At 41.4% G+C, this 17461-nt stretch overlaps 1 protein-coding gene across 6 annotated transcripts in view; it reads left to right on the forward strand.

The window, feature by feature from the left end:
• The window catches only part of ZBTB17 (zinc finger and BTB domain containing 17), a 293373-nt gene that overhangs the window by 110572 nt on the left and 165340 nt on the right, over positions 1–17461 (forward strand). For all 6 annotated transcript variants that reach the window (XM_069240107.1, XM_069240106.1, XM_069240108.1 and 3 more), the window contains one exon: positions 8971–9153. In XM_069240107.1, the coding sequence (XP_069096208.1) occupies positions 8971–9153 (183 nt within the window). The remainder of the gene's footprint in view (positions 1–8970; positions 9154–17461) is intronic.

The raw sequence follows: 17461 nt of genomic DNA on the forward strand, positions 1-17461 counted from the left end.
CCCTCTGTCACTGGGCGCTGCAGTGTAGTAAGTGCGACGCGCGCTCTGCCCCCGCCCATATAAGTTGCAACAGGGCCCCGTTCAGGTTGTGAAAGAAACTCCTAGGGATCAAAAGCGGCAGTGCTGCAAAATAGTATAATAGCCTAGGGAGTATCAGCATGTTTGCTATCGGCACTCTGCCCATTGGTGATAGCGGTAGTTTACACCAGAAACGTATCGACCCTTTTATGGAGGCTAGTGCGCTCCCCAAGTTTCCACCTTTAAGGTCCTCTGATCTGTGATATATTTGTACCCCCAGGTATTTGAATGAATCAAAACACCATTTCAATTGCCCAGTCAGGGATGTACCTCTATTTGATAGCGGCCGTGGAGACAAGGGGAACACGCACGATTTTCTCCAGTTTACTACTAGACCAGATAACACCCCGAATTCAGTCAAAAGTGAAATTACCAGCGGAATCGTCTCGGTTCCCTTCTGCAAGTATATTAAGGCGTCATCTGCATATAGAGATATTATATGTTTTGCCCCATTCCTGAGTATGCCCCAGCTGTCCTCCATCAACTGCAGGCGGGTCGCCAGTGGTTCCATCGCTATTGCGAATAGCAAGGGGGACAGGGTGCACCCCTGTCTAGTGCCTCTGGCAATCGGGATGCTGTCAGATACAACTCTCCCCGTTTTCACATGTGCTTGTGGTTTGGAGTATAGTGTCTGTACCCATTGTATATATTTAGGGCCTAGTCCCATTTTCCGCATGGTGGTGAACAAGAAGTCCCACCCCAGCGTGTCGAATTCCTTCTCTATGTCCAGTGAGAGCACTATTTCTTCATGCGCCCCCGGTGGAGTGCCCCCCCCCCATCACTCCCAGTAATCTACGGATATTTAGAAAAGTGTTGCGTTTGGGGATGAAGCCGTTTTGGTCGTCGTGTATCAAAGTATGGATAACGGGCGCTAGCCTATTGGCCAATACTTTGCCCAGGATTTTACAGTCAGTGTTTAAGAGTGATAGTGGTCTATAGGATTTAACGTCCATAGGGTCCCGTCCCTGCTTGGGTAGGACCGCTATCATGGCTTCTCTTTGTGTGGGGGGCAACGCCATGTGGTTCCAGGCTTCCTCAAACACTTTCAGCAGGTGAGGCTTTAAATAATTTGAATATTTCACGTAGTATTCTAATGGGAGGCCGTCTATTCCCGGTGACTTATTCCTGGGCATCTGTGCTATTGCTACGTTTAATTCCGCTACACTCAACGGGGCCTCCAATTTCTCAGCGTCTCCCTGAGACAATTGTGCCAATTGGGATCCTGCCAGAAATGCTGTGAGCTGTGTAGGCGTACAGGCCGCTCGCTTGGCGTAGAGGTTCGCGTAGTATTCCTTGAACGCCCCATTTATCTCTTTTTGTGTGGAGGCCATCTCTCCGTTGTCTAGTTTTATGGCCCCTATTGGAGATTGTTGTCGGTCCCCCTTTAGGAGCCATGCCAGCAGCCTGCCTGACCTGTCTCCCTCCGACTGCTGCCGCATCAAATAATATTTGTGGTCATGCCTGCGGAGGCGAGTATCTGTTCTTTATATTTTGAGCGCGCCTCTTGCAATACGGTGTAGGGTGCCTCCTGCCGTGCCACCGCTGTTTCCAGCGCTCTCAATTCCTTCTCTAAATTACTGATCTCTGAGTGTAGAGTGCGCCTAACTCCCCAAGTGGACGACATGCAGTAACCCCTGATTACCACCTTGTGTGCCTCCCATTCTGCTGCCCTTGTGCTCGCGGAGTCTGTGTTGGTTTCCCAGTATTGCCTCAGCGCCGTGTCCAGTCCCTCTGCGTAAGCCTGGTCTTGGAGTCCTTCTGGCTGTAAACGCCATGTGGGGATCACTGATCGAGTTCCGCACCATTTTAATATAATTTTGAGCGGCGAGTGATCTGATAGTGTCTTAGCCAGGTACTCTAACTCACTCGACAATGTGCATAGATCTGCAGAGCCCCAGATTATGTCTATTCTAGTATGCACTCTGTGGGGTATTGAGTAGAATGAGTATTTTCTCTGTTGGGGGTGTTGCGTGTGCCATACGTCATAGAGTCTCATATCTTCCGCCCATCCCTGCAGGGGGCTCTTAGCGCTTCTATTTGTTGTACCTTTTTTGGGTGGGGTTGATCTATCCAGCGCTGCATTCGGTAAGCTATTACAATCACCTCCCCATATGGCCGGGGCTGCAGGGTTTACTAGTAGTGCCGGGGCGAGTGCCTCTAGAAAACCCGCCAGTGCATTGTTTGGGGCGTAAATCCCTATGAGCGCTAAATGCCTCCTGTCTAGTTGTCCCTCCACTATTACAAATCTGCCACCTGGGTCTACTTTATGTGAGGTTCGTGTAAACGGGACGCCTCCTGCTATCCAGATCAGTACCCCCCTAGCAAACACTGAGTAAGCTGTACCTGTTATCTACCCGCCCCATTTCCCACGGATTTCCTGCAGCTTAGGTTCCAGTAAGTGTGTTTCTTGTAGGATAGCTACGTGAACTCTCTGGCGTCTGAGACGCGCGTGCACCTGCGCCCTTTTGCCCGGTGTGCCCATGCCCCTCACATTCCACGTAATTATTTCATATTGGTGTGCCTTTAAAGTCGTGTGCCCAGACATGTGTCACTGTATGGTGTGTCTCCATCCTGCACCTCCCAGGGTGCGGCTTCCTTCTGGACTCCCCCGCCACCCCCTAACTCCCCCCCACCCCCGTTCCACCGGGTGCGTATTTAAGACTGACATCCACAATGGTGTATCCTGTTCTCTGAGTTGACCTATAACGAACACTTTAACTCCCCAAACCCCTCCCCCCGTTCTAACTATTTCCCTAAACCAACTACTAACACTTAGTGAAACACTCCACGTACTACTATGTGGTGAGGTCTGTATCCGTTCGGATACCTGTGGGGGAGCCATATTGATATCAGATGTGGCCCTTGCACACATCCCTCCTCAGACCTGGTCTGAGGGTATGTGCATATATAAGTGTGGGCACTCCCGATATGTTGTGTTGTGTCATGTTAGTCACCCCCCTTTTGTTTGTCCGCAGTTATTGATCAGCAAACACAGCAGTCGAGGATTAATCGTTCAAAAGATACTCTTTATAGCCAGCATGGCTGGCGATACAGTTCCTGTTGCGGTTTCTTCTGTACCCCAGACGCTCGCTGCCCTGTTGGGCTGAGGTATCCGGTGTATTATTTTCATTTACAGTTCATCTGCAGTTCTAGGGGTAACCTCAGGGCCCTGGAGCGTGTCTGTAATCGTGGAGTCCGAGCTGGCCGATTCCGAGGCCTTCGAGGGGCCCGCCCTGAGTGTCTCAAAGGAGCTCTGCACTAGTAATGGGGTTTCTTTTAGCACTTTTGCTCTTTCCTCCGCTGCTTGCTTCTCCGTGGGCTGTCCCTTGTGGCGTCTCTTATTGCATTTTCTTGATGTGGAGGGCATCCATTCCACCTCTTCATTCGCTCCTTCATTAGACAGTGCTATGCCTTTAGCATGCATCCAGGTCCAGGCATCTTCGGGGGATGTGAACATATGGGTACGTTCTCCTAAGATCACCCTCAATTTGGCAGGGAAGAGAAGAGCATATTTGATGTTGTGTTCCTGGAGCCGTTGTTTAATTTTCATATAGGAGTTCCGTTGTTTCTGTACTTCTTGAGTGAAGTCTGGGTAAGCATGAACTACTGAGCCCTCCTGCCGGAATGGGCCTTTGCTGCAAAATTGCTGCAGTATCAAATCTCGGTCTCTATAATTCAGTAGCCTCACTATTAATGGTCTGGGAGGTTGACCCGGTAGTGGCGGTCTGCCCGGGATTCTGTACGCTCATTCGACAGAGAAGAACTTCGAAGGAGACCCGCTCAGTACGTCTTTGATTAGCCACTGCTCTATGGTTAGTTCCGAGTTCTGTTCTGGTGGGTGCTCAGGGAACCCCACAAAGCAAATATTATTGCTCCGGGATATGCTTTCTGCTTCTTCAGCGCGCCTCCATAGGATCTTAACCTCTGCGTCGAGGCGCTGAATTTGTTTCTGGTTGTCTGAGACCATGGGGCTCGTCTTGCTCAGGGTATCCTCGGTTGTTTTCACCCTCTCTGTCAAGTTCCGATGATCCACTCTGAGTAGGTTTAGATCTTGTGATACTGTGTCTATTTTTAGTTCTAGTGAGGATTTAGTGTCCATGATTGCCTGTAGCACTTTTTCGAACTGTACAGAGTGGGATTGGAGTGTACTCTCCAGTGATTGCAATTTTAGGATTTGCTGCTGGTCAATGGGCGACGGGCCAGGCGCGGTTCGTTCTTGATTTTTTCCTGACTTGGATTTCCCGGCCATTGTTATTCCTCTTATGTGATTCCCGCAGCCAGGAAACAGTTAGATTATGCGTTTCTAGAGCGACAAAGCACCCCGGGAGCTCCAATCCTCCTTTCGACGTGAGGGGGAGAGGGGGAGCCTTTTAGTTGGGCTGCCCCCCTGGGCTGTTTTTTATCGGTTTACAGTGTTGCCCCCATTGCCTTCTTTTTGCCCTGTTGTCCCCGGGGGGAGGGGTGGAAGCAGTTGTTTGTCAGCCTCCAGTGACGGGGGGCCTGTCCCCCGCTGCGTTTGGGCGCTTCACCCTTGGGTCCGGTGAGCATCCACGAGGAACTATTTAAAAAAAAAAAAAAAAAAAAAAATGTCCTTGTACCCTGCCTCGCTCCTTTAAGATTTCCTCGCGTCCGGGCCGGCTGCTGTGCCCGGACGCATCTCCATCTCTCCGCCGCGCCCCCTTGCCGCTTGTTGCGTTGGGGCGGTCCACCCCTTGCGGTGTGGTCCGCCGGCTCTCGCCGCTCCGTGCGGCTGATCCAAGGGGGAAGTGGGGGGGGGCGGGGGAGGAAGGGGGGACGCAGCGGCGAGGGGAGAAGCCGCCCCAGTGCTTGGGCCTCAACCCCCGAGGCCCCCCCCCACTCCTAGGGCCGCCGCCCCCCTACCAAGGGCCTCCGTCCCCCTACCTCCGCCGCTCCGGAGTGTTCTTTTGCTTCGACGGAGGCTCAGGCCTCCAGGGCGCCGCCATTTCGCGGCTTCATGGCCGCAGCTCTGCTCCGGCACCTCGATCGGGTCCAGCTCCCGCGTGGGCTCGAACCGCCCCGCGGATCTGTATGCCACCCGGGGACCGGGTGCACACCGCCAGGGATCAATCTCCATTTTCGGGAGTGCCCTGCAGGATTATTTCTGCAGGTCCGAGTCGGAGCTCCTCGTTAGGCGCCCGACTCGGTCGCCATCTTGGCTCTTTCCCCGCACACACCACACATATGAACCGGCTGACTGGCTGTCAGGCTGACTGTGTTGGATTTCTGCCTGTTTCTGGGCGGAAATCTGTAGGTGACTCATGATATGGCAGTCTTAGGCCCGCGTTGGCGGTCTTTTGGTGCCAGCTTCGACGGCGGTCATCGCAAAAGACTGCCGAAGTCGTAATGAGCACCATAGTCTCTAGGTAAGGTGTTACCGAAGGTAAGTAACTTGCCCAATACACAAGGTGTTTTTGATGTAGATTGGTACAGATTACAGGAAATTATCTGGAAGATTCCTGAGACCTCAGACTTTCTTCAACAAAGTGAAGTTTGGAAATGGCCCTTGCAGACTTGAAGGCATATGACATTAGACAGTAGATGTCAGAATGACAGCCTGTTTACTTAGACACACCATGTTTCCTTTTATAAAGCGCTATTAGATCATATTTTGTATCCCTTTTCTGCTTCTCATGGTATGCAGATTTTACCTTGCACAAAACAATAGGCTTAGGCCATATGACTTAAAGGACTGAGTTTTAATAGGAGACCTAAAGTCTAAATTCTCAAAGAACCATTGCCACTTGTGAAGGTCATTTCACATAAAAATCCTTAAATGTTCCACAATAGACTAAAAGAAATTGGTTTCATGGATGCAGATTACTGCTTCTGACTTATTCACCGTAGGTTTTTCTGTGCATCATAATCATTCCACGTGCAAAAAGCCTGGTAAACTCTTACTTCATTATTGCTTGACTCTGTCCGGTAGCAAACTTTAATAGATTGCAGCCATTAAACAACAAAACTCATCTTGGTAAGCATCTTCACTAGGAGCACAGAAACAGGCTACAAAATGGTATATATTTCCTGGATGATTAGAGCAGGCTTTCACTTTGAAAGCTCTTCGTACAGATTATAAGAAAGCAGTCATGGAAGCAAATCCGAAATTTCAAGAGCAACAATGTATTTGCAAGCTTCATATATGTACTCTGAAGGATTGGAGAAAGTTTCCAGAATTTGTAAATAAAATAGATCTGATATTCATGATGTTATTGTTTCAATTTCCCTGAAATCCTGGAGAAATATGCTGCTAAATTATACGTAGAATTGGGTTCCACAACCCTAGAGTTCTCCCTTTGGGTTAATTGTTTACTGCTGGACCTATCTATCTTTAGTTAATGATTTCTCCTAGGCCAATCTAGGTTTGCTGTTCGAGAAAATAAAATAAAGACATGCTAATGCTGCCCCAAACCCTAATTACTAAATATCTAGTGCCATTTACAAATCTTCCATTGATAAGGATAGCTTGTATGCACTCATTGTTTATTTCCTTGGAAGGGCTCCATTTTGCACCCTATTTTCATAAGTTGTAGTAAAACCAATCTGGATTTACAAACCTATTGCCCTTCTTAATGTCTAGTAAAATTATATGCTTCTTTATTGTTGGACAATTTTTGTAACTGGTAAAAAAAAAAAATCTCTCTTGGATTAAGACAGCCCCGTGCCCCCCTAAAATGGCACAAATGAAGTATAATTGCTCTCTCAGTATTGGTTAATCTCTCTTTGTGAGTTGGTTATATGTACGTTTGCTTAGATTTTAGAAAAGTGTTTTGACAGCATTGATACTAATCTGCGATGTATAAAATTAATATTTGATTCATTAAAAAAATATCCGAAGTTTGCATACTGACACACAAGCCCAAAATAAATTGGGGGAACATGTCCAGTCTTTTGAAAATAATTTAAACCAATAGTAGTTCAAAATAGAAGTGCATTTTGGCACCCCTGTTTATTTTGGTTTTGGAAGAAATTGTTACTACTCTAACTTCAAAAAGAGTATGCCCTCCAAAATTAAGTGATCTTTCCAGACGCACAATACAGTATGCAGATGATACTAGCCTTAGCCAGTATTGTTTTGAGATTAACTTGATTAACCATTGTGAAGCAAAGATATTGGTATTTCATCATAAGCGGCAAAATCCAAATTTCTGAATGTTTGTGATGTTTAAACACAGAATATTAGTTGTGCCACAACGTACATATATTAGAGAATTGCGGCAAAGGTAACCATACAGTTCTATTAGCAAATATTAAATCTAGGGCAATTGCTCTTAAAGGCACCCTAAAATGTTTTTCTAAGTGCTTTACGAACATGACTATAAAGACAGTGCTGACTATCATCCATGCTACATTTTTACCATCTCTGACATATGGGCTGGATGCATTTCCTGGTGATGTGGCAATTGGCTAGATTTGGCCCAATGGGAGTTCTTTCAAGCATTGTTTGCTCTACTAGATTCAACTGGAAAGTCACACTAGTTACATGCTTGACTGGCAGATGCAGACATGTTTAATGGGCCAAATTAAATAAGAAATAGGCCTGCTCAGCAAACAAATCCTTGGGCCCTTTCTCGGAACTCAATATTAGTGATCTGAATCTATTCACATTTTGGGAAACTGCCTCATTTGCCTCCTTGTTTACGAAGCATTTCTCCATTTGGTCAATCTCTTGATCTTTGCTTGACGCAATGTACCTTTGAGTACAAAAGGCATTGTACTTTTGTAGCTGAATCATATGCCCAAACCCAATGGGTTAAATTGAATAGTTTTGTTCTTACAAAAATAGGCTATATATATCTATATATATATATATGCTTTGGGTTTTTGTTTGTTTAATTTTAACACATTTCTCCAGAATTGGGAAAGCAGAATACTAATCCATGGATGTTGCCTCTGTAATTATCCCTTGGAGATTATTGTTCATATTTTGTATTATTGTCTGGTGTTAATCGCAGAAATATGTTGATATTATTCAATGGCCTGTCACAAATTAGAAATTTGTATGTGTAAACCATCGACATATGTCTGTTTCAGTGGAGTGGTTTTCTGAAATATATTTTGTTTTCTGCCCATAGGTGATAAATTGACAAACATGATTTTGAATTACCCATTTGTTAATACCCAAAGGTTTATGAATGGCAGCCAGCATACGACACTCTGTTCATGGGCTGATTTTGCCAAGTAGTGATAAATGTGGGTAATAAGTTATTTATAAAGTTTTATTTTTAAAATAATTGTACATGTGGCTAATAGCCCTGGTGTCCTTTTAGTTTCTGTACTTGAAGTCGGGTAGGTGATCTTCTTTTTTTGATTGAATGGTTTTAATTAGCTTTCAATAAATGTACTTATTTGGCATCGTCTAACTGCTTCATCTGACCCCACCGGGTTGCTTTCTCATCACAACCCTATGCTCACTCTTGCTGCATTCCCAAATCACAGCTTTGAGAAACCCTGTAACCCTGCACAGAATTATGATTGGGTCTCCTTGTTTTTGATGTCTTTCTTTGAGATCTGTTTTCACACCAGCCCTACACGACAGTTTATCAGCGATTGTAATAAAATGGTAAGCTTTCTAACTCCTACCCAAAATCTTTGTGAATAAAGGTTGCACATTCCATAGTTAACCTGGCACTTTCTCTCCATATCTCAAAGTACAACCACTGCCATGGCCTTGCAGACAGTAATTTCAGCCTCCTAGAAACACACCCAATCTGGGGGCAAATGCAGCAAATACTAGTATATTTATGTAATTTTCAACCTTCAGCTTCAGGTCCCATGCAGTTGTAACGTGCTGACCTCAGCACACTGTATTCTTAGTCTGTGTTTCACAGACTTATGACTGATTTGTTTTTGGTGCCTTTATATTCATGGTAGGGGAAGTGAGCACAGAGGAGGAAGTAAGAGAAGCATCCAGGTTAGATATCCCAAGTGAAGTTGTACCAGTCGTTGAAACTCCGCCTGCGAAGGAAGAACAAGAAAAGGTGGAGGAAATTACTAAAGTGCAACCCCAAGCTGAAGTTGTCAAAGAGGACCACAACAAGAATGAGATCTCAAAAGGTAAGTGACTGACGTGCGTGTAAAATAAAATAGAATTTACTCTTTTAAGCATGTGCTGAAAATGGTGTTTGTATTTAAAGCTCTGTGGTAAAAATGGTGCTCTATATTAATGGTGTGTGAGATCTAGTGATGCTCAAGCATCTTAAAAATAAGATAAAACTTTAGTCCACATATTTCAGCATTTTATCGATATATGTAAAGGAACCACAGAGCAACTAAGCTTTTAAGGAGCCCTACCACTTGGCATGCTTGAAATCTGCTAAACCAATTCTTATACAAAAGTTACCAAAGGAGAATGATATTTATTGTCAGGCATCATCTGTGAGCTGACGACCTCAGTATAAACCTACTGTCTTGTTTTGCAAATCTCTGTTAACAGGAGAATGATTCAGAGTTGGGATGAAGTGCTCAAGAACTAAATTGTTAATGTTGCCCTTTCATCATATCTGTGACTAATGTAAGAAAAACAGTTTGCAACAAATGACTAATGTATTCGATGCCTGATGAAGCACTACCTTCTTACCAAGATTATAGGAAATCTCTCCTGTCATTTTGTTGTGTAACTGAGGGAACATTTTGTGAAGATTGATCTTATAAATGTGTCTACCCCTCTTACTGAACAATCATGAAAGTGTTGCACATATGACAATCCCTTTCCTAACTGCAGACTTTGCTGCCAACTTGGTAATAAAAATACATATACATACACACATAACCTACATACACAGATTTACCGAGTTTTATATTCTATTTAATACTATTCAACAATTATCAAACTGGGAAGAAATTTCCAGTGGAAAACGAAAAGCGCTCCCAACAGTCCCCTTAACGTATAAGTATAGGTGCTCCCGGCCCTGGAGGAATCTTCCCCACCCCCAACAACTGTACAAGACAGATAATAAAGTGTAAGAAAAAGGACCTAGGCACTCATATAAAGAAACCGCCTCTATGTTTAACAAAAATACATAAGTTATAGAAATATTAATAGATATATAGTCGAACAATAATCCATGAAATCAGTATGTAGTGAACATTTGGTCCTTTAATAAAACGAAAGGCAACATGGAGATTCCATCATCCAAGAAAAGGAAAAACGAACAACAACCACGAAGAACAGCCAACACGTGTTTCGTCATGGGGGGTGTACTCCCCTCGACTTTTTCAAGGCTACAGAAAGTATAACAAATGTCAACACTTATTAAAATAAAACATATTACAAGAAAATGAAAAGACAGTGCTTATTCATATGCAAAAATAATATAATTAATTGCCTCATAATTCTCAAACATGCATATCAGTATATATCTTTTATCACAATCCAAAACAATTTATGTGGACCCTTTATAAGTCCTTAAATATCATGCATACACAGATTAATTATTACATTGTCACATCCAGTGCGAAGAGTGAGAGTGAACAACCCCGGCGCAGACGTGCGGATGACTACAAAATAGAATCCAATATAACCATAATATTACTATAAAGCTATGTGTATACATAAACCACCAAAAGTATTGTGCTCAACCAAGACAAAAAGAAACCCTCACCTCACTGAAAATTCCAAATAGCGTTAATGCATCAACCTAAACCAATTAAAATAGGTACTGTAAAGGGAAATAAAATCAAGATTATAATAGAAAAAGTGCCCAAAATAAACCATGAATGTCCACACGCTTCACCAAAGTGCAAAGAATCCAATCACCTACCCTTTCAAAACGACCTAATTTCGTCAACATGTATATCCAAATAATGTTCAGCACCTGCAACATTCAAATAACAAATCTAGAAACCACTGATACTGGAATATACATCGTAACGCCTTTTATGCGTATTATTACTGATAATATAACCTCCATCAACTCACCCGAAGTTCACATAAATGCTTCGCGTGTACGGAGCTCGCGACAGCGGCTCCAAGACTACAGCCCCGTTGAGCGTGCTACTCAGCCGCCATTGTCGGGCAATTATAACATCCGGCACGCTCGTATCCTCTCAAGCGCGACCGCAACCACTCTAACATTAAAAGCTACTGAGCCGGCAATATACAAGCGCCATCTTTAAGAGGGCGCCAATCTGTTACACAGAAATAAACATACATTAGCTTTGTATTTTTCTCACAGCAGAAATTAAACAAAATATCCCTAACTAATCTAAAAAATTTGTCTACTATAATGTAATTAGGAAAAAGAATATTAGATTGCGAATTATATTGGAAAGATAAAATTTTTATTTTTTTTTATTTTTTTTTATTAAGCCCAAAATCAATTTATCATACTATCATATAAAAAATAATAGTGACTATCCAAGAGACTGTAGCCCATTTTATAATCATACGCACGTCCGCGCCACGATTCCCACTCCACACCTCAGATTGTGAAGATAACAAAAACATAAAAAATAATGAATTAAATTAGACATGTTGGGAATATCATCATATTCTATTTACAATATAAATATAATATATTATTATCAAAATAATTACATTCTTAGGGAAAACCTCCCAATAATAATACAGAATACAGTACAGCATAAGTCAGAAAAAATAATGACACCCTCTAGGTAAAAGAATACACATAGATGCATAATTATTGAGCAGGTCCCATAAAACAAAATTATTGTAACTACAGGTTCAAAATAGAGAATAATAAAATAAACGAAATTTGAACAATAGATACAATATTTCATACAAAATGTTTCATATATGAGTTTACATCAAATAGTAAAAATTCATAAACACATACTAAATGAAATATCAATCCAAAAAATATTCCATCTCATAATTGGAATTAAGTCCTACTTCTACAGCTCTAAGTTTGAGGATCCATAAACATTCCCTCTTTCTTAATTGTAACTCTCTATTTCCACCTCGTGGATTTGCGTGAACCATATCAAAGCCAAAAAACTCGAAATTATATACATTAGTCTGACTGGGGCATTGATTCATATGTGTGACAATAGGATAGCGTTCATCACGATATCTCAAAGCTCTGTAGTGTTCACTGATTCTAACTCTAAGAGATCTAATTGTGCTACCTATGTAATACAAACCACATTTGCATATAATCATGTAGACAACAAAGCAACTATCACAGGTAATGTGGGAGGTGATATAAAATTTATCCCCCATCACACTTTCAAATGAAGAGATCCCTGATCTACTAAATTTACACATCCCGCATCGACCACATTTGAGAAACCCCTTATTACGTATGGTGAGCCAATTATCCTGTTGTGATTTCAAGGGATAACTCGGACACAAAATATTTTTAAGGGTTCTACCCCTGCGGTAAGTAAACATCGGTGATTCAGATATTAAACCCTTGAGAGTAGTATCTGCCTGAAGTATATGCCAGTGTTTTTTCATACTTTTAAGAAGAGCCAATGATGCCGGAGTATAGTCCACTACACATCTGATGTTATTGTCAGACACCTTGTCCCTCTGTCTCAAGGTGTCAGCCCTAGATAAGCGACCCACTCTGCTACGTGCCTTTGCCAGAATACCATCAGGATAACCCCTGAGCAGAAAAATATTCTCAGAAAAATCCATATCCAAGCTGCAATTCCTTCTAGCACGCACCATTTCTCCATAAGGAATGGAGTAAATTTGACGTTTTGGATGTGCACTACCAGCGTGCAGGATGGAATTGCAGGCTGTGCTCTTTCTATACAAACGACTTTCAATCTTATCCTGACAGATAAAGAGTTCAACATCCAAGAAAGGTATACAAGTTTCACTATAATCCCAGGTGAACCTGATGTTGAAATGATTGGAATTGAGAAAGTTAACAAACTCCTTCAATTGTTGAAGGTCCCCTGTCCATATCATGAGACAGTCGTCGATGTATCGACCCCAAAAAAAGTATATTGGAATTCCAAGTTTGTGCATCGTACCCCCATATCCATTTCTGTTCAAAGTAACCCATGACAAGATTCGCATAAGCTGGTGAGAAACGAGATCCCATTGCGACACCCCTTTTTTGTCGGAACCAATCATTCTTAAAAAGAAAAAAGTTGTTGTCCAAAATCAACCTGATCATATCCAGGACCATGGTAGTGTGTCCAAATAAGCTAGCCGATTGTTTATATAGAAAATAACGTAGAGCTGTCATGCCCAAATCGTGATCAATACAGGTGTATAGTGAAGTAACATCCAAAGTCACTAGTTTCATACCCTGTTCCCAAGTAATGTACTGAGTATACCAAGAATATGTTTGGTATCCTTTATGTAAGAGGGAAGATTAGTGACAATAGGCTGTAGAAAAATATCTACATACTCGGATAATTTCTCCGTCGGGCCACCTATTCCTGACACAATGGGTCTACCCGGAGGTGAACGAGAATCTTTATGAATTTTAGGTAGAGTGTAAAAACAAGGATATCTGGGTCTGAACACCCGCATGTACATAAACTCTTCTTCCTTAAGTAATCGTTGGTCAAGACAGAGTTTCAAGAACTTATTAATCTTGTTAGAGAGGCTAGGTATGGGATTAGTATTAATTCGCTCATAGCATTCAGAATCACTGAGCTGTCTCATAATTTCTGATTCATAATCCCGAATATTCATAATAACAATATTACCGCCCTTATCGGCATGCTGATTGTGATAATAGGATTTCTTCCTTTTTTCAGCTAAAAGAAAGTCCTGCCAGACTAACTTGAAAAAAGTGTCTACGCAATTCCCCCCACTAAGAATAGGTGTCCATCTCGATTTTGATTTTAGGCCGCTGGCCAACGTATCAGATATAATACCTAACGGCTTGTGAACTAGAGTGTATCAAAAGTTTAGCTGAAAAAAGGAAGAAATCCTATTATCACAATCAGCATGCCAACCTAACGGCTTGTGAACTAGAGTGTATCAAAAGTTTACGCACCAATAAGGATATCATAATTAGGGAGGCCGATAAGGGCGGTAATATTGTTATTATGAATATTCGGGATTATGAATCAGAAATTATGAGACAGCTCAGTGATTCTGAATGCTATGAGCGAATTAATACTAATCCCATACCTAGCCTCTCTAACAAGATTAATAAGTTCTTGAAACTCTGTCTTGACCAACGATTACTTAAGGAAGAAGAGTTTATGTACATGCGGGTGTTCAGACCCAGATATCCTTGTTTTTACACTCTACCTAAAATTCATAAAGATTCTCGTTCACCTCCGGGTAGACCCATTGTGTCAGGAATAGGTGGCCCGACGGAGAAATTATCCGAGTATGTAGATATTTTTCTACAGCCTATTGTCACTAATCTTCCCTCTTACATAAAGGATACCAAACATATTCTTGGTATACTCAGTGACATTACTTGGGAACAGGGTATGAAACTAGTGACTTTGGATGTTACTTCACTATACACCTGTATTGATTACGATTTGGGCATGACAGCTCTACGTTATTTTCTATATAAACAATCGGCTAGCTTATTTGGACACACTACCATGGTCCTGGATATGATCAGGTTGATTTTGGACAACAACTTTTTTCTTTTTAAGAATGATTGGTTCCGACAAAAAAGGGGTGTCGCAATGGGATCTCGTTTCTCACCAGCTTATGCGAATCTTGTCATGGGTTACTTTGAACAGAAATGGATATGGGGGTACGATGCACAAACTTGGAATTCCAATATACTTTTTTGGGGTCGATACATCGACGACTGTCTCATGATATGGACAGGGGACCTTCAACAATTGAAGGAGTTTGTTAACTTTCTCAATTCCAATCATTTCAACATCAGGTTCACCTGGGATTATAGTGAAACTTGTATACCTTTCTTGGATGTTGAACTCTTTATCTGTCAGGATAAGATTGAAAGTCGTTTGTATAGAAAGAGCACAGCCTGCAATTCCATCCTGCACGCTGGTAGTGCACATCCAAAACGTCAAATTTACTCTATTCCTTATGGAGAAATGGTGCGTGCTAGAAGGAATTGCAGCTTGGATATGGATTTTTCTGAGAATATTCGAGACATGTCATCTAGATTTATGCTCAGGGGTTATCCTGATGGTATTCTGGCAAAGGCACGTAGCAGAGTGGGTCGCTTATCTAGGGCTGACACCTTGAGACAGAGGGACAAGGTGTCTGACAATAATATCAGATGTGTAGTGGACTATACTCCGGCATCATTGGCTCTTCTTAAAAGTATGAAAAAACACTGGCATATACTTCAGGCAGATACTACTCTCAAGGGTTTAATATCTGAATCACCGATGTTTACTTACCGCAGGGGTAGAACCCTTAAAAATATTTTGTGTCCGAGTTATCCCTTGAAATCACAACAGGATAATTGGCTCACCATACGTAATAAGGGGTTTTTCAAATGTGGTCGATGCGGGATGTGTAAATTTAGTAGATCAGGGATCTCTTCATTTGAAAGTGTGATGGGGGATAAATTTTATATCACCTCCCACATTACCTGTGATAGTTGCTTTGTTGTCTACATGATTATATGCAAATGTGGTTTGTATTACATAGGTAGCACAATTAGATCTCTTAGAGTTAGAATCAGTGAACACTACAGAGCTTTGAGATATCGTGATGAACGCTATCCCATTGTCACACATATGAATCAATGCCCCAGTCAGACTAATGTATATAATTTCGAGTTTTTTGGCTTTGATATGGTTCACGCAAATCCACGAGGTGGAAATAGAGAGTTACAATTAAGAAAGAGGGAATGTTTATGGATCCTCAAACTTAGAGCTGTAGAAGTAGGACTTAATTCCAATTATGAGATGGAATATTTTTTGGATTGATATTTCATTTAGTATGTGTTTATGAATTTTTACTATTTGATGTAAACTCATATATGAAACATTTTGTATGAAATATTGTATCTATTGTTCAAATTTCGTTTATTTTATTATTCTCTATTTTGAACCTGTAGTTACAATAATTTTGTCTTATGGGACCTGCTCAATAATTATGCATCTATGTGTATTCTTTCACCTAGAGGGTGTCATTATTTTTTCTGACTTATGCTGTACTGTATTCTGTATTATTATTGGGAGGTTTTCCCTAAGAATGTAATTATTTTGATAATAATATATTATATTTATATTGTAAATAGAATATGATGATATTCCCAACATGTCTAATTTAATTCATTATTTCTTTATGTTTTTGTTATCTTCTCAATCTGAGGTGTGGAGTGGGAATCGTGGCGCGGACGTGCGTATGATTATAAAATGGGCTACAGTCTCTTGGATAGTCACTATTATTTTTTATATGATAGTATGATAAATTGATTTTGGGCTTAATAAAAAAAAAAAAAAAAAATCATCTTTCCAATATAATTCGCAATCTAATATTCTTTTTCCTAATTACATTATAGTAGACACATTTTTTAGATTAGTTAGGGATATTTTGTTTAATTTCTGCTGTGAGAAAAATACAAAGTTAATGTATGTTTATTTCTGTGTAACAGATTGGCGCCCTCTTAAAGATGGCGCTTGTATATTGCCGGCTCAGTAGCTTTTAATGTTAGAGTGGTTGCGGTCGCGCTTGAGAGGATACGAGCGTGCCGGATGTTATAATTGCCCGACAATGGCGGCTGAGTAGCACGCTCAACGGGGCTGTAGTCTTGGAGCCGCTGTCGCGAGCTCCGTACACGCGAAGCATTTATGTGAACTTCGGGTGAGTTGATGGAGGTTATATTATCAGTAATAATACGCATAAAAGGCGTTACGATGTATATTCCAGTATCAGTGGTTTCTAGATTTGTTATTTGAATGTTGCAGGTGCTGAACATTATTTGGATATACATGTTGACAAAATTAGGTCGTTTTGAAAGGGTAGGTGATTGGATTCTTTGCACTTTGGTGAAGCGTGTGGACATTCATGGTTTATTTTGGGCACTTTTTCTATTATAATCTTGATTTTATTTCCCTTTACAGTACCTATTTTAATTGGTTTAGGTTGATGCATTAACGCTATTTGGAATTTTCAGTGAGGTATGTGTTTCTTTTTGTCTTGGTTGAGCACAATACTTTTGGTGGTTTATGTATACACATAGCTTTATAGTAATATTATGGTTATATTGGATTCTATTTTGTAGTCATCCGCATGTCTGCGCCGGGGTTGTTCACTCTCACTCTTCGCACTGGATGTGACAATGTAATAATTAATCTGTGTATGCATGATATTTAAGGACTTATAAAGGGTCCACATAAATTGTTTTGGATTGTGATAAAAGATATATACTGATATGCATGTTTGAGAATTATGAGGCAATGAATTATATTATTTTTGCATATGAATAAGCACTGTCTTTTCATTTTCTTGTAATATGTTTTATTTTAATAAGTGTTG

The sequence above is a fragment of the Pleurodeles waltl genome, chromosome 6 (assembly GCF_031143425.1).
Source record: "Pleurodeles waltl isolate 20211129_DDA chromosome 6, aPleWal1.hap1.20221129, whole genome shotgun sequence".
Classification (NCBI taxonomy): domain Eukaryota; kingdom Metazoa; phylum Chordata; class Amphibia; order Caudata; family Salamandridae; genus Pleurodeles; species Pleurodeles waltl.